The sequence below is a fragment of the Mandrillus leucophaeus genome, unplaced genomic scaffold (assembly GCF_000951045.1).
Source record: "Mandrillus leucophaeus isolate KB7577 unplaced genomic scaffold, Mleu.le_1.0 Scaffold455, whole genome shotgun sequence".
Lineage (NCBI taxonomy): Eukaryota > Metazoa > Chordata > Mammalia > Primates > Cercopithecidae > Mandrillus > Mandrillus leucophaeus.
Genome location: NW_012104865.1, coordinates 1,294,494 through 1,313,029, shown reverse-complemented (window position 1 = coordinate 1,313,029; position 18,536 = coordinate 1,294,494). Strand labels below are relative to the sequence as shown.

Sequence of the window (18,536 nt, the reverse complement as noted above, 5' to 3'; positions counted from 1 at the left end):
ATTATAAAATATCCTCTACTATAGCTTAAAGATCAATGAATGAGCTAAGGAGAGGCAAATGAGCTAAGGAGAGCTAAGGAGAGTCCTCCCACCTTTAGGACTGTCAAACACAATAAAACATTAAAAGTTTATTTTTTCAAAGAACAGCTATTTTTTTATTCCATATCTAGAATGTTTTAGAGATGTAGACCCAAATTTTAAAAACTCGTCTTGTATCACTATTTAAAAGGAAAAGTAAAAACTTTAAACAGCCAACTGCCTGAAAATAAAGCTTAGACCCAAAGCTTAGATGACAAAACTTCAAACTCTTTGGTTCCTTGATAGAGAATGTGTGGATTATTTGGGGTTCTGATTGGATAGATGACTCAGGTAGTATCTACCTGCAATTTATATAAAAACTCAGATTTAGGAGATGGATTAAGAAGGTAAATCTGTGTATGGTAAAGTTTTAATATCAGTTCAACTGATATACAGAAGGCTCTGTGCATTCTACTGTGAAGATCACAAATGTAATTTACACCTGAACCCTGCTCTCCTATTACCCAGTGGTGATGTATCAAATTACTGATAGAAGTATTAAGAGTATGAGCTTACACAATACATGTGAAGTGACAAAATGGTGATGAGTATTGAGCACTTTTGCCAAATTTGCTTAAAAGAAAACAAGATTGAAGTGCTTTTTAGGAAAGAACCACTAAAAATGTTAAGATAAAATCCTTAGAGACACTGAAAGGCGATGAAATTGAAAAGACATGTGCAAGTTGGCTCTGGGAAAACAGTGAGGACTTCCATTTCTCTAAGATAAGAGGAGAGTGGAAGACATACAGAAACATGGAGAACAAGTAAAGCAAAGGGAAGTTAAATCCCTGATTAACATTTTTAAGAATGCTACATTGCTGTCATGCTTTTTCATTCTCTAGGTTCTGCTATGCAAAACAGAAGGTGGAGAGCATAATTACCACCTATACTGAAATTAGGCTCTACAGTGTGACCCAACTGAGTTGAAAAAACTAAGTCCACCACTGTATGACTTCGGACAAGCTACTTATCTTCCTGTGCATTTGTTTACAGTGTTATAAAAATGCATTATAAGAGTTGTTGGGAAAATTCAAAGAGATAATATACATATAGTGATTAGCATAGGGCCCGACACAAATCAAATTCTTCATAATTAGTATTAGAACAGCAGTACTATAGTCTTTGCCATTGTCATTGTTTTGTTATTACTATCACCATTATCATTATTGACGATAATACAACAGGTTACTAAAAGGAATGACTCAGTAACAAGCTAGAGAATAATCACGTTAGTTTCCTTCTCTTTCTATTACAGACTCTCTACATATCTTATCATATTTTTGACTCATCCCATAAACACTCAAAGGAAGCATTTAACATTTTTAGATCATTTGTTTTCCAAAGTTTGGCAACGTCTATGGAATAACACAGGTGAGAGACACTGCAACTCATTGTCCTTGCACTGGATTCCTAAAAAATGGGATATTCTTATTAAAACTAAGGGAGCCAGTTGCAATGCAATTTCCAAGAAATGTATCTCTGCACTTAACATATGCCATTAATCAAGGTTTGCCCACCTGCATATCTTCTGCTTGAAAATGCACAAGGGAATTAGGATCAAGATAAAAAAGAATGAAAGAAAAATGAAAAGAAATAGTACACATCAAGGCATTTAAAAGTAAATAAAACCAACAACTTACATATAATGAAATCCTATATTTTTATTGAGAGGTTGGAGGAATAAATTTTCAAGTGTTCATAATTAGATAAATCAATTGGCTATTTATGATCACGTTCTTACAAAAATAACATTAAAGCATACTATAAGCAATGAATAATGTGGTCATTATAGATTTTCCTTAAGCCAGAAAACCAACAGAGTAGTTTTAAGGAAGAGATTAATATTGCTTTCTACCATCCAGGAAACATTTCTAAAGAAGCTGTAAAGTCATTTAAAGCTCCCTTCCTCCCACCTTTAGGACTGTCATACACCATAAAACATTAAAAGTTTATTTTTTCAAAGAACAGCTATTTTTTATTCCATATCTGGAATGTTTTAGAGATGTAGACCTAAATTTTAAAAACTCTTCTTATATCACTATTTAAAAAGAAAAGTAAAAACTTTAAACAGTTTCAGTGTAGAAGAGTTAAAAAATTTTTAAAAATCTAAAATCAATTGAGACTATTTTTAAGAAGCAGTAGAATATATTTAGGAGCACAGATGCTAAATTCAGCCGGCCTGGGTTGAAATCTTAGCTCTGCTATTTACTAGTTTTATAAGTTTAGGCAAGTTTCTTAAGAAACTATCTTTCTAAATCCTTTAAACAAGAATAACAATTGACCTTACCTCACAGAGTTGTTATAAATATTAAATAAAGTAAAGCACTTAGTATTGTATCTAGCTCATACCATGGAGACAATAAAAACTTAGCTGTTAGCTGTTTTCATGATAACGGCTGTTTTATGATAACAGATAATAAAAAGGTTAGCTATTTTATGATATACCTGATAATATTTATGTACTTTAGCTGACTAAATTATCCCAACAGTCATATAAAGTTATTATTTCCCCCTCAATCAGTAAGGACAGGCTGGATTATACCATATGATAACGATTGCAAAACTTCAGTAACTTGCAAAAATAAATGTTTATTTCTCACTCATACCACTCCATTGTGGGTTCAGGTAGATTCCCCCAAACATTGTCATCTATACGTTTTCGCTCAGCAATCCAAACCGCTTCTATTCTACATGTATGTACTTCCACAATGGCCATGGCAGATGAGAAAGAACTAAGAATTGAAGCTCTGGCAATTAACTAAGTGAAAAGCCTTGCTCCTCTTACTGCAGTGGCCAAAGCTAATCACATAATCAATCACGTCTATGTGGGGAAGACCAATCTTCCTACATACTAGCAGAGGAGAATAGATGAGAAAAGAAATGACACAAAAAATAGTAATACGCATCACAGTATGTAGGTTATAATTCTTCTGTATTATTATTATTTGAACCAAGATATTGTTAAAAGAGTACAGGCAAGATTTTTTTTACCAGAAATCAGTTTTCTCCACTAACTGATTCTCAACATTTTTTCCTTCTAACCACCAAAATTAGGATATCCAACAAATTTCATTGATAACAGTGGCAAACTTCATCTGTACTTCAGGAGGGAGAGTTGGGAGGGAGAATTAGAGGAAGGCACAGTCTAGGTATTTGTGGTTTATTATAGAAAAATATTTGCTTCTCAATTGAAAATCAATGGAATTCTATGAAAATAAGAAAAAGAGTGTGGAGAGAAAGCTAAGTGAGATTAGTGTAAAAGTGGACTTTTCTAAGCTCCCATGCTCTCATTAGATTAAAGTTATTTAGCAAATGGTCAATAATACTGAGCAACTTTTTTTTTTTTTTAATCTTACTAAATTTTTCTACAGATATCTATACTGGCCAGATCTACAGTAGAAATTGAGCATTCTTTTTCTTCCTCTTTCTTCTCTTCCTTTTTCCTTCGTCCTCCTCCTCCTGCTCTTCTTCTCCTTCTCCTTCTCCATCTTAGCAAATTTATTTTACTTAACTGCTGCATCCACTTAGGAATGACATCTTGAAAGATTATACTTGGCAAGTGTTATTATTCTACCATGAACACCTTAAGCGAAGGTATTCCTATTGTCCAGAGTCAGGTCATAAGTCAAAGACCTACAGACTTTAATTGCTTTTCCTCCCTCTTAAAGCAATTAATGTTTTAAATTATTAAAGCCATGTAATTAAACTCCATCCCTGTCTAATTTAATATTTGAAAGAGTTTCTGTTTTTTATTATCCTCATATTTCCAACTGGACTCCTTCAAACTCAAAATTCACAAACTTTAATTTTCCTAAGATGTTATAAAAATAATACCTCTCTTTTCTATGCACTGTTCCTTACCTCATTCAGCTAAACACTGACAAAAACAAATAAATTAATACCTTTAATGTAACAAGTTCCCTATCCACATAGTTTAGATAAAGGATTTGAGTTCCATATTCACATATACTTGAAACTGTAATTTAGAGAGGTTATTACATTCATATATATAATTGCAAAGATTCATTAGCCTCCTACACATTTTTCTTACAAATGTCACATCACAATGGAAAGCAATGATCTCCCTCATAGAGTTGCTGCTTGTTGCTTATGAAAATAGAATTAAAAAAAAAAAACTCAAAAAAAAAGAAGCAGCAGCAGCAGCAAATAAATTCAATCACTGTATTTTTTCCCCCTTTCAACTAATACTATATGTGGCATGACAAAAGAAAAGTAAGCCACCTTTCAGGAGGTGGTAAGAGTTTGGATTTTCCCCCAACACCTGGTAGTTGATCAGTCACAGCCGATTGAATTTCCATTGTTCATTGATTGCGCCATCTGCCAGGCAATCCATCCCTTGCTTATGTAATTGCAGCATTCCTGTAGTTCACTCTGTTCTGTCCTGAAGGTTCAGCAGCATGACAGGCTGAGAAAATTAGATACGGGACAGTACCAAGCTACTGACCTTCAGAATATGAAATAAGGCCCATCTTTTAAAACTGGTCTTTCTTGATGAGGTTATTTTGAGAGGCCTTATTTCTAACAGGCAATTTTTCATGCCAACCAGATACCTTCTTAAAATATTTTTATATCTATAAAATAATGATGATTTTAAATTTTAAATATACCTGTACTGTGTACAATGCTATGAATAAATTCATTGAATTTAGAGTTTGTCAAAAGGAGGAAAATTCTTCCTCTTTATCTAACACTTTCGCCTTCAAACCAGCATTAAATGTAACTTTAAAAATATCTGACAAATACTGAATTTCCCAAACAATTTAATGTAGCTGAGCATTTGTTTGCCAAAGAGCCAAAGTTCAATAGGGGGATTAAATTGCTTTCTGGATACATGAAATCCCCATTATATTTTCATTTATTTTCCTTTGAAGCAATCTCAAACTCACAGAAAATTTGCAGTTACAACATTAAGTACTTTTTTTCCCCTTTGAAACCTTTACTGACATGATACACAAGAACCCTAGAATAATTTAATATGAAATTGTTACAAATAACGACATTCTTTTAGAGATCCATGCTATAACCATCAACTTCAGGAAACTAATATTGACACATTACCACCATTCAATCCTGAAATCCCATTCTGGCTTCTTACTTGTCCCCAAAAATATCAATTATAGTGAAAATATTCAGAAACTACCTCTTGCATTTAATTCACAGCTCTTTGGTCTCCTTCAGTATAGTAGCCAAAAATCTATTTCAGGTTTGCCAAGACTTGGCAATCTGACTTCTGGAACAGTTGCCTCGATATTTGGAGGAAAAGATTCTGAGCTTAGCCACTGGAGCTATTACTACTAACCCAGGTCTAGCCACTACTAACTAGCTGTGTGGCCTTGAGCTTCAGTTCCCTCATATGTAGAAAGGGCATGATAGTACTAACTTTGCAGCATCTGGGGAAGGAATAAATGGACATACATGACTCTACTGTCTAGCTGATAGTTCAGAGAAAGGACTCAACAAATACTAATTATCTTTTCCCTTTTCAACTGCTTCCTTATCCTCCCTGTCAGACTCGCAGACAAATGTAGAGATATTTAGCTCACTAGAATCACTCTAGTGTTTAAAAAGAACAAACAGATCTACTGAGTACTTTTTATACCAATTTTGAGAATTTTGCAACCTGTTTCTTTCAGTAGCTCCTAGTAGCAAAAGCAAAAAAATAACGTAAGAAACCACACAAAGTTCAACTTGCAAAAACAAGGAGTCCTGTTGAGCAGTAGGCTTCAAAACAAGCAAAATTCCTTTCATTCCTGTTTCATAATTTCTTCACTTCAGAATTTAAACATAGATTTCTTCTTAAAGGGAGAAGAGGAAATAAGGAATGAGGAAGAAACTGTATTTTACTTGACCCAGATACCACCATACCGCCATATATTATCCTGTTTCATCTTCCTGTCACTGTCGAATATCCTCATGGAATGTTTTTGCCTATACCAGTTCACTCTGTAATGCGCTATTCTGGCTTTGGTCCTCATCTCATCATTGATACCATATTATTGAAAGTCATCAAGGATCTCTGAGTCACAGCAGATTTTTTTTTTTCAATTCTCAGTAGCCTCAAAGCATCTCTAGAGTCCTTGACCACTATTTTTATCTTTTTTCTCCTTTACAATGCATGACACTAAAATATCTTGCTCTTTCTTTTCCTCTTTCTTTGAATGTCTCATCCATTTCCATAGTTTTTTTTTCTCCCACTTTTTCCCAAAGTTCAGTCCTTTTTCTCTTCTCTTCCCTTTCTTTCTCTCTTTCTCTTCAACTTTCATAAGCTTCTACCTCTCACCTCTTTAAGATTTATACTAAAATCTATAATTCTACATCAAGCTCTCTCCCAGTTTTCAGCCTCATAGTTTTAATTGCCCCATCAATTCTTCATCGGGACACTTAAGTGAGATTCTTACAGTTACCATGTCTTTACTTCCCTGCATCCCGCGGCCAAAAAGTCACTACGTGTAATTTAATTTTTATTCCTGATGTTTCTCTCTTTCTATACCTCCTGCTATTATCCTAGTTCATTAGTCACACTATTTTATGTTCTCGTTACTCTGTGTTTCCCAATATCCCTCATTTCCCAACCTACCAAGAAATATTGAAATCTGAAGTCAAACTTGGCTTCTGATAATACTTTCATCCTATCACCTTCTTAACAAAATGTTTCCATGGATCATTACTGCCTTACTAGGCACTGCAAACAAAAATGCTCACAATGGAAAAGTTAATGGCTGGGACACGCAAAGTGTAATGCAATAGGGGTGAGGACAGTGAATAACAAACAAGCACATGTACCATTTAAAGGGTCAGCAGCTGCTCAGTTCCAGCAGAGTTGCTGTGCAGGAATACTGACCCATTGCTGACAGATATTCCGGTTTGTTGTTGTTGTTGTTGTTGTTGTTTGTTTTTTTGAGACAGAGTCTCACTCTGTCACCAGGCTGGAATGCAGTGGCACAATCTCAGCTCTGACTCCCTGTATCAAGCGATTCTCCTGCCTCAGCCTCCCAAGTAGCTAGGATTACCGGCATGCACCACCACATCTGGCTAATTTTTGTATTTTTAGTAGAGACGGGGTTTCACCATGTTGGCCAGGATGGTCTGGATCTCCTGACTTCGTTATCTGCCTGTCTCAGCCTCCCAAAGTGCTGGGATTACAGGCGTGAGCCACCGTGCCCGACCCATTTTTTCTTCTTTAAAGAGAAGACCAAGGGCCAGATACGTGGCTCACGCCTGTAATCCCAGCACTTTGGGAGGCCGAGGTGGGCGGATGACAAGGTCAGAAGTTCGAGACTAGCCTGGCCAACATGGTGAAACCCCATGTCTACCAAAAAAAAAAAAAAAAAATCAGTTGGGTGTGGTGGTGCACATCTGTAATCCCAGTTACTCAGGAGGCTGAGGCAGAAGAAACAGTTGAACTGGGGAGATGGAGGTTGCAGTGAGCGGAGATCACGTCATTGCCCTCCAGCCTGGGTAACAGAGTGAGACTCCGTCTCAAAAAAAAAAAATAAAATAAAATGCCAAAAGCTGGTTTTTTTACAAGAAATTTAGATTTTTAGATAAAATATTCCAATTTTTAAATGCTAACGAATTAAACAAACAAAACTTCTAAGTCAAACAAAGCCTATCTGCGGGCTTTAAGGCATGTTGTGACCTGCAGCCTAAGAAGTAAATGCAAATGCCTTAGCTTGCTACTCCAAGCCTTCTAAAAGCAGGTCAAAACTGTTTTCTGAAAGTAAGTCGCAGCAACTCAGACAAGCCACTAAAAGCCAACTGGTTTACTATAACTATCCTCTAAGGACACTTGGCTTTTCTTACCTCGATGTTTTTGTCATCTTGTTCTCTGCACATAAATGACTTTTCTCCTAAGTCCTACTTTAAGATTCATTCTAAATGCCACTAGTTCCCCTCAAAACTTTTTGGACCACATTAGCTCATGGGAATATTTCTTTCATATTCCAAAGATAATCATATCTAGTTTTATGTGGCAGGGACAGTCCTAGGCACTTTACAAGCTTCCCTCACCCAATTTAATCCTTAGAAATAGATACCGTCATGATTCTAATTTTGCAAATAAAGGTATTGAAGCTTTCTCAGCTTAAGCGGCAAAGCTACAGTTGAACTCAAGCCTGTATTGACCCGGTGAAGAAGGAAGAATAAGAAATTTACGTTTTGGTCATGTATTATGTGACAGGTGTTATGTGCCAGGAAAAAAATTTTAAAATCCTTAACATAACTCAAAAGACCATTCACAATATGGCTCTCTCCTTCCATCTCAAGACAATTTTCTGTCATTTCTTAAGCCCCAACCATGTAAACCTTTTTAAGTTTCTGGAACTTACTAAACATGTCTACCTCATGGCCTCTGCATACGTTATTTTCTTTCCCTGGAATGTTCCTCCCCACTTCTCACGTGTCTAACTCCTACTCATTTTGATCTCAATTTAAACATCATTTCCTCTAGACCCATCTCATGATCCTTCTAAAGAAGACAATATCATATCCCCTAAGAAAGATTGTATTACCTAGCATCAATTGCAATTCTAAATTGTGTTCATCATGTTGAAAACCAGATACGCATGTTCTCGCTTGTAAGTGGGAGCTAAACACTGGAGACATACAGATATAGAGATGGGAACAATAGACACTGGGGATTCAAAAGGCGGGGAGGGAGATATGAGGCCAGGGTCGAAAACCTACCCGGTACCGTGTTCACTATCTGGGTGATGAGTTCAATGGAAGCCCAAACCTTAACATCACACAATATGTCCATATAACAAACCTGCACATGTACCCCTGCATCTAAAATTTAAAATGCATTTCTTTTGTAATAATTTAATGCATGTCTTTCATGCTGCTGTGTGGTGAGTTCCTTCACTATCTCTTTCATCATTTTCTCTGTACTGTACATGCAGTGGGTGAATGATTAATGTCCTTTAATTCTTATAAGCCATTTTAAGACTTGGCAGGATTAAACAACCTTAACCTAAGCTACTAAGGAATTGAGATCCTGCATGTTGAGAAACCCACACTATTTCGACTACAGAAATGTTAGCCAAGCTTAAGTTATTTTCTAATAATCTGCATTTAGTTAGTCTTTTCCTTTTTGGTTTATAGTCACTGTTAATACATATTGATTTCTAAACAAATGATATATGAGAATCCTATCATTGAATGTTGTTTAAATAAAAGTAAACTAAAATTGGATTGCAATGCTTCCATAGAAAGAGATAAATTGATGGCCCAGAGAGTCAACCACAATACATAATAGAAAACTGAATTGACTAATCCTTCAGGGAGTGGCAGCTGGATTTCAATTTCAGGATAGGCAGCAGGATGTCTATCAATTGAAAATAACCAGAAACATCCACTTTGTTGTTCCAGGATTAAAGAAATTACTATGATTGCAGTTCTCCACTGAAGTCTCTCTAATAGAGACTTTATTACCCAAAGAGCCAGGTTTTAACAATATGGAGTAACCACCAAACTGTGAGGAGAAGCAATTATGTATAAATCCCTAAAGCACCTACCCGTAATTTGAATTTGTTTTTTGAAGGTCTCAGAAATTACAGGACTGGAAATGCATTTAATAGAGTCATTCACTACAATGGAAGTTCCCTTCCATACATCACCCTTAAAGATTTCTACTCCCTGTCTATATTACTGCATGCATAAAATATTGCATAGCTTATGTCACTGCAAAAACTAATATTCAGTACTATTTATGTGCTGAGACTTTTGATAAGCCTGAGGGTTCTGAGGGGAGTTTACTCTTATGAACAACAAACAGACAAGCTTATAATGAAGAATCTCTCTTGCCTCTGGGAAGCCAAAGGGCATCAGAGACTGTAACTACACATATGCCAGCTCCACAGAGGACAGAACAATTAGCTATAGCAATCTCGCCTTGTTTTGCTGAAGCACTTGGCTGTCAATATCTCCCTTCTCCAGATCTCAGCTTCAAAGAAAGTAAGTAAAGCTCCTTCACGCCAAATTGTGCCTAAACCCACTTATCACCTCCCAAAGAGGTGTTTTGTTTTATAGCAACAAAAAATCATCAAAGCTATGTATCCAGTTAGTTGACTCTCACTTTAAAAATTTATGTGCCAGCTCTGCCTTAGATCTTGGGGATATAAAGCCAAACAAAATAAAACAAAAGTAAATTCAGTCTGCCCTTGAGTTTGGCTTTGTGGAAAATTGCTAACCAATCAAGACTATCTTCACTTAGGTATCCAACACAGTCATAGATTTAAATGGAAACTTCTGACTAACTGAAATTTAAGATTGGTCTCCTATGTCTACTTCCCTCCCAACCCTGCTTGCCCAACCAGAATTCTTGTAAGATTGAATCGTACTGCTGAAATACATAGAGTCAAAGTTTTATCACTTCTTCACTTTGATTTTCTGGGCATGAGTTCAAGACTGGAAAGATAAAGAATTCAGACACAGTGTTATCAAATGTTGATCTATAAAAATATAGTGACCCTTTCACAAAATTTCTCATTAAAGACTTCTTCTACATACAAATTTTAGAAAATGTAGACAAGCAACTAGATATTACAAAGAGAAAGCAAGTTATTGGAAAGGAAATCTCCCAGTCTTAAGCTCTACTTGCTGGGTACATTGACTCACTTTCAAGGCTCTCTCCTGGGCCTTTGCTGATCCCCGATTGCACTCTCAGATCACTACAATCTGTCCTTTCTCCTCCATTCCTATTGCCACTGTGTTAGGTCTGGCCCTCACTGTTTTTCATTTAGAATATACCTGTGTTTTCTTAACTGAATGCTATGCGCATTAGTTTTATAATGGAGATGGCCACATAAAATCATTTATAGCACCATATTTTATGACAGATATTTGTACATAGAACTCTGAGAAACAGTGATGCAATAATCTCTGTCTTTTCATCTGAGGAACACTAGGAGAGTTTCCTGCTCCTAAGATAATTATGGTCTGAGAATACAAAGAGAGCTATTCTTCCTCTAACATTTATAGGGCCTAGTATATACAGACATAGTCTTCATCTCTTACTAAGTTAAGCCTCCACTTATTTCCATATTTGCATTTCGGGAAAGTGAAACAGAGATTAAGTCACTTGACTGTGAACACACAGTCAGTAACTGTGAGAAGTTGAACTCAAATCCAGGTAGTCTGGCCTCAGAGTCCATGCTTTCAATCTTTATGACTTCTAGAAATCAAGGACCCGGTTTCACTCATTGTTGAACACCCAGTGCCTTGTTCACTGCCTGGCACAGAAAAGAGGACCAATCAAATACTATTGAAAAAAATAATTGATAGGAATGGGCAAGGTGCTCAGATTCTAAAGGGGATACCATGTCATCTCCACACACTTATGAGAGGACTGGGCATGGTGGAGACACAGAACAGGCTCTTGTCAACTCCATTCCAGATTTCTTGCTCTAACCACAGAGCCATTCGTCCACTGCAAACCTGACCATGTCATGCCCTTCACCTCATTGCTGAGCAGTGTTTTCCAAACTTTTACAGGAGACATCCTCTCTAATGGCTGGCAGATGAGAGCAATCACACCCCCAGTGGGCAGGCACATAAGGAGCCACACTCTGAGATAATCACTGACTGTGCCTCACCCTTAGTATCTGAGCAAGCTTGATATTTATTCTACAATGTGTCTCTGTTTGTTGTAACACAAAAAATAATGCTTATAACTTCTTATAATTCCAACTCCAGGTAGAAGACTTTACAAAACACCATGACTTCTAACATCACCTGGCCTATATCTATCTGTATGCTTTCTGGGTACCCCATACTGCAGCTTCATATACACAACAGGCCTATGGATCTGGTCCAAGCTACTTAGCACAGAACATAAATCCCTTCCCAACCTAGCCCCCAGACTCACCACTTCCCCTCCCACTTCTCCAGCCACCACAATCATTGGCAGTCACTGTCTCAGTCACATTTCAAGCTGTTGTTCACCTTTAGAACTTTGATAATTAGGGTCTTGTCAACTTTGAGAAGACATACCCATCCTTCCAAACCCTTCTGGGGTGTGATTTTATTGAAGTCTTTTCTCAACCCTCCCTCCCCACAGTATGAGGATACTTGGTTATAATTCCCTAGTTTATTGCACCACTTGCTTTGTTTACATAGTAGCTCCCCTACTAGACTGTGCGGTCCCTGGAGGCAGGACCTTGTTTTAGTCCTCTTAATATTCCCAGTGGCAAGCAGAGCCTTGCCAGTCAGGTAAATCCCCGTTTATGGGACACTGGGTTCACTATAGGTAACAGGGTCTCTCAAGAGCAGAAGGCAAGAGAACTGACTATGAAATTGAAATGAAACACGAATTGAGGGATCTGAACACATCTCCAGTTTCAATTTTCTTTCGTGATAGAATGCCAGATTCCAGGTCTCAGGGAGGTCCTGGCGCCCAAAAAGTTACCAGGGATGGGGGATCGGGTTGGCACAGAAGTCACTCACCAACTGGTAGAGGGCGAGTGTTTGTTCTCCAGCGTTTTGGTCCAGGGCTTGTACCAGCTGATCTGCTCGGCAGCTTTGCCCCAGAACCTCTCGGGGTCGGTCACCGAGGCTGTGAAGTGGGTCTTGTACTCGCTGCCACTGCCGGAGGACAGCGCCCTGCAGCCCCGACCTCCGAGACCGCCCCGCGGGCCCGGGGCCACTAAAGCCCTGAGGGCCGCACCGGCTCCCCGGGCCGGAGAGGACCCAGGCAAGGTCCCTCCGAGCCCCCCGGCGCCGGTGACTTTACGACATTGCAGCCAAGAGGGTTTCATCTCCGCCGGCCACCCGCGGTCCCCGAGTGTGCGACAAATGGGACTCTTGCAACTTCCTGGGGCCTGAGGGAAGCGAATAGGAGGCGGGGGCAAATTCCGAAGTGAGCCCAGAGCCCAGAAGTTTGGAAGCCACACTAGAGTCGCCAGGAAAAACCGACCTGGAGCGACCAGAGAAGCAACAGGCTAAAGTGGGGGCCCCGGGACAGGGGTGTCACAGCGCAGTTGCAGCAGGTTAGTTGCGCCGCTGCATGAAATCCAGACCTCTGCACGAACTTCCAACCCCCAGAAAAATCGCGCTCAAACTCCAGAACGTCCTCCTGATTTCAACACACGAGTACTCTTAGGAGGAGGCCAACGGCCCAACTCTTTCAATTTTCAGTCCATCAAGTTGTACATGGCCAGTTTAATCTTTGGAAGGTCATTGGTGGAGGTGGCATCGCCTCTGACCTGCAAGAAACCAGCAACCCAGTGAGTTGCGGCAAGGCTCCTGATTGTTATTTATTTATTTATTTTTAAAAATCAACTCAGTCCCTGGTTACTGAAAACACAAGCGGCTCCAGGGTAGAGATTGCTCCGGGATTTCCTGACCACTGAGAGGGTGGGAGGAGTGGAAGGAGGTTGTGCCAAACAAATTGGGAAGTGCTTCTTGGGGTGATTGACAGGCCACAGGGAAGGTAATCCCACTGGGATGCGGATTCACCTGCTGACCAGACTCCGCATGGGATCCAGACAGAGAGCAGATAGGACTTGTTGCATTGCCTCCCTTCTAATTTGCCTGCTTGGAGTTTCTGTGGCTTGTTTTCTAATGAGAAAACAAAACAAACAAACAAACAAAAAACAAAATAGGAAATAAGTAAAGATGAATCAAAAGAGGAAACTGGGAAAATGTAAAAAGAAAGGTGGTATATATTACCATCTGGGTTTAACATTCTTCAAGCTCCACTATTATTCATGCTTTACCGAGATTCAGATGCGATCTTTTGCCTTAACATTATGCCAAACACATTCTGTCTTGGTGTGACAGTGTTTGCAGTTTTAAATGTAAAGATACATATTTCCAAATCTGAGGTGAGAAATAGTGACATGCCCCTGACCTTGGGAAGGATCATAATTTGAGAAGCTGTAAACAAATGATTCTGCAAGAAAAGAATAATGTGGAGATACACGCTAAACAGAACAGAGGTAAGTCTAATGCAAAACAGAGAATATTTCTTTAAATAACCACCTCCCTTTTCACTGAGAGGCAAGGCACTAGACTTTTCCCTGACATCTGCAGTCTACTTTAGTCCTTCCAAAGATCTCAAATCAAGTAATGTCTGATGGCCAAAGACACAGTCACCATTTAAATCCAGAGAAAGTTACAAAGCCATTTAACCTCTTGGTCCTCTCCAGAACGAGAGATTTAGGTATTGCACCTAGTATGTGTTCACATTGTGCTGGGCACTTCAAACAAATGTTAGCTCCTGTAATTCTCATAAGAGTACCAAGAAGTGGGAACCATAATCACCTGTTTACAAATGGAGCTAATATAGAGATAGATCGACTTGCCCAAGGCCACGCAGCTAGCAAGTGAAACAGTCAGGATTCAAACTTTATGGATGCCCAGTACTTCAAAGCCCAGATGCTTTGAATTACAGATGTGCTGTGACACAATTTACTGACACCTCAAGGTGTCGGGCCAGGGGAAAACCCACTCTAGTCCTGTCACTGACTCCAGCATACTGTGCAAATATGATCATTTTATCTCTGTGCCACGACTTGAACAAGGAGGGGAATCTGACTCCAAAGTCCACGATTTTTATTCCAGGCTGAGTATCTTCTACTTTTAAAAAAAGATCTTAGAATTCCAATAAAATATGACAAATTGAATAGCCACATTCATTCTTCTCCTTAAAGAAACTCCACTGAAAGAGAATCAAAGAGGGTGGTGGTCATGGTAAAAAAAAAAAAAAAAAAAAAAAAAAAAAAAAAAAAAAAAAAAACCTACAAGGATAAAGAGAACAGGAGAAGAGAAGAAACCAAATGAAAGAACAGAAAGAAGATGAATCTGCGGAATATGACTTAAAAGTGGGAGGAGGAGCTTGTGGAGGAGAAAATGGATTTTCCTAAGGAGAATCCATTTTCTCCTTAGGAACCTGGAATGTCTCAAGTTTTGGAGGTGCTGGGTTTCTCTGAAGGTTCAGAAGGAAGTATGAAGTTTAGAACTTAAAAACAGAGAACTGATTACAAGATTGTATGAGGCAAAGTTAGACCCCCGTATCTCCAGATTAAACCACTTTTTCTGGACCCATCAGTGTACCATTTTTTCTTTTGAAAGTAATTGTGTATAATAGATTGTTACTGTAAGCTCCATTTCAGGCTGAAGGGAGAGCATAAGTGTAGACACAATCCAGCAAATGCAGCGGGTCTGGTTTGGAGAGCACTCAGTGTACAGGTAGAGCAAACAAGGCTAGTAGAACTAGAAGATTGTATTGGAACCAGCCGGAGAGCTGAGTGTAAATAGTGTCAAATGCAAGTCAGTACCTAACGATAAACTAATAGCCTTTAAATTAAGACACCAAGAGCCTGTTGATTCATTAAGCATATGAAAAGCTTAAAATCATGAGCCACGAAGTCTCAGGTTGAATCTTATTACAGTACTGCTACTTATTAGGTGTGAAAATTTGGAAAGTTAATTAAGTTTTCTGAACTGCAGTTTCTGCATCTGTAACCTGAAGCTGACAATCTTACTTCACAGGATTGTTGCAAGGTTCAAATATGTGTAAACTGCTTAGCATTGGGTCAGTAGCAAGCCAAGCTAATTTAGGACAGCAGCCAAGCCTGGGAACAACTAACTAATCTAAAAATTCAAGCCTGAAAATTAACGTACCTAAAATGAAACAATCAGAACATTTGAAAAGAAATATTTTTAATTTAAGCATGCATATAAATTCTGTATTATTTCAAAAAATAAAATTATATTTTTAATTAATTTGAGGACAGGGTAATCACAATCTTTTCAATGGTTAAGTATGCTAAAACTCCAGCTTATTAATGCATAGTATTTATTTCATTGTATGTAATAATGGTATAATTATTATGCTATTCAGGATGGCATTTTAAAACATCGTAAGCAGATATATCGACAAAATTATTTGAGAGAGGCATTCTAGCAAATGGAAAAAGCAAAATAATGGAGAGAGTGCAGAGAAAGAAGATCAGAGAGAATAAAAAGGTGTGGAAATTTGCTCAAGAAAGAATGAAGATAGCGGAGAAAACTGAGGTCAGAATACTTAATGCCTGCCAAGGCAGGCAGATCTCCTGAGGTCCAGAGTTCAAGACCAGCCTGGCCAACATGGTGAAACCCCATCTCTACTAAAAATACAAAAATTAGCCGGGTGTGGTGGCGCAGTCCTGTAATCCCACCTACTCAGGAGGTTGAAGCAGAAGAATTGCTCAAACCTGGGAGGCAGAGGTTGCAGTTAGCGGAGATCATGCCACTGCACTCCAGCCTGGGCCACAGAGCGAGACTCCATCTCAAAAAAAAAAAAAAAGAAAAAAAGAATACTAATGCCTAAGGAAAAAATGCTGAACTACTAAAGAAGAACAGAGTGGAATTATAATTAAAAGAGATAAGGATCCTATAAACCAATTTTTCCCACTTTGCAATCTTTACCAGGTTTGGTCATCACTAGCAGAGGTTAACCTTTTTACCAGAGAGAGAGAGAAAGAGAAAGTAGTTAAATTGTACACAATTTTAAAATAATGCATTCTCCTGACCACGAAATTTATATTTTCACCTAAATATTTTAAGAGCCAAATGTCTAACTACAAGTATTAGAGCTACTAAAATGTTGGATTGTGGCCAGGTGTGGTGGCTCACACCTGTAATCCCAGCACTTTGGAAGGCCAAGGTGGATAGATTACAAGTTCAGGAGTTCAAAACCAGCCTGGCCAATATGGTGAAACCCTGTGTCTACTAAAAATACAAAAATTAGCCAGGCGTAGTGCTGCGCCCCTGTAGTCCCAGCTACTCAGGAGGCTGAGGAAGAAGAATCGCTTGAACCTGGGAAGCAGAGGTTGCAGTGAGCTGAGATCTTGCCACTGCACTCCAGCCTGGGCAACAGAGCGAGACTCCATTGCAAAAAATGAAAAAACGTTTGCTTATAACATCCATGCTTCTGGTTTCTCGAACATTTTGAAAACTTAGCAAGTATATGTGAAGGGGTTTGCATAAAGTACTTCATCTCTGCAGCAGGGCTCAGCTGAAGTTTGCCCCTGAAGAAACACTGCAAGTTTATTATGATTTAGCAAAGGGTTTCTGAAAAATATACTGATTTTCAGGGCTTAAAAAATAGTTTTTAAATGTCTAAAATGAAATTGTACATAGTAATAAAATTGTAAACTCCTATTTTGAAACTTTCTTTTTATTCCCAAATGGTAACTGCAGAAGAAGAAGAAGAAGAAGAAGAAGAAGACGACAGATGAAAGAATAGTTTTAAAACACTAACGTTCCAATGGATGGGAAGGCATTCTACAACTCCAGTTCATTCTAGCAGCCAAATATCCTCCACTAATCTTATTTTTATTTCTGAAAAAACAAAACGACTGAAAGCTATTTCTAATTAAAAAACATATTAGCCAGGCACAGTGACTTATGCCTGTAATCCCAGCATTTTGGGAGGCCGAGGTGGGCAGATCACCTGAGGTCAGGAGTTCGAGGCCAGCCTGTCCAATATGGAGAAACCCTGTCTTCACTAAAAATACACAATTAGCCGGGTGTGGTGGTGCATGCCTGCAATCCCAGCTACTCGGGAGGCTGAAGCAGGAAAATTGCTTGAACCAGGGAAGTGGATGTTGCAGTGAGTCGAGATCACACTATTGCACTCCAGCCTGGGCAACAAGAGCAAAACTCCATCTCAAAAAAAAAAAAAAAAAACCATATCTAGTTACTTCTATTTGAGAAAAACCTGAAGGGAACAAGGTAAGCAAATATTTTCAGTAAAAATTACTAATATTTTCATCAAATCACCTAAATCCTTAAAAGGTGATTTTAACTCTTCTGCAGAGAAAATTCCAAAAGAATTATCCTGTTTCTGTGTCTGTTTCATATTCCTAATACCACTGTGGAGTACTCAAATACTGGCAATATTATTTTAAATGTATAAGAAATTATCTCATTATCATGGTAACAGATTATGACAAGAAAAAGAAATACCCTTTGTTATAGTATTTTTCATAAAGTGTAGTTGATTGCCTAACAATATAGGTTGCCAATTTTTATATGTGTGTGTGTGTGTATCTCTGTGTGTGTGTGTGTGTGTGTGTGTGTGTGTGTGTGTATGTGTTTAGGGTAGGATGGAAAGGTATGAAATTAAACTAGAAAATTAAACTTAAGGCCAGTTTACCACAAGAACTGCTCTTATGTAACAAGGAAGTGGCAATCATTTTTAGATCTCAAAGACAATACAAAGATTTCAACTGAAGTACTGTTTCAAACTGAAAGAAATAGGGGAAAGAAATGACTTAATTTTGGTAGATCATGAAACCAGATGTTTCACTTATTTATTGGATATACTATGGAAAAGAAAACTAAAAGATATGACTATGTGCTGAATATTGGGATGATTTTAATGCAACCTGGCCAAAATTTAGCTATGCAATATCTCTCTGGTCCTATTTTCCACACCTCCAAACCTACTA

The 18,536-nt window shown here is 38.2% G+C and overlaps 1 protein-coding gene across 1 annotated transcript in view; it reads right to left on the bottom strand.

Moving 5' to 3' along the window:
• Positions 1–13,110, bottom strand: part of ACSS3 (acyl-CoA synthetase short-chain family member 3) — a 190,386-nt gene extending 177,276 nt beyond the window's left edge. The window contains exon 1 of the mRNA XM_011994395.1: positions 12,544–13,110. Within this exon, the coding sequence (XP_011849785.1) occupies positions 12,544–12,854 (311 nt within the window). The 5' untranslated portion in view covers positions 12,855–13,110. The remainder of the gene's footprint in view (positions 1–12,543) is intronic.
• Between the last annotated feature and the right edge of the window lie 5,426 nt (positions 13,111–18,536).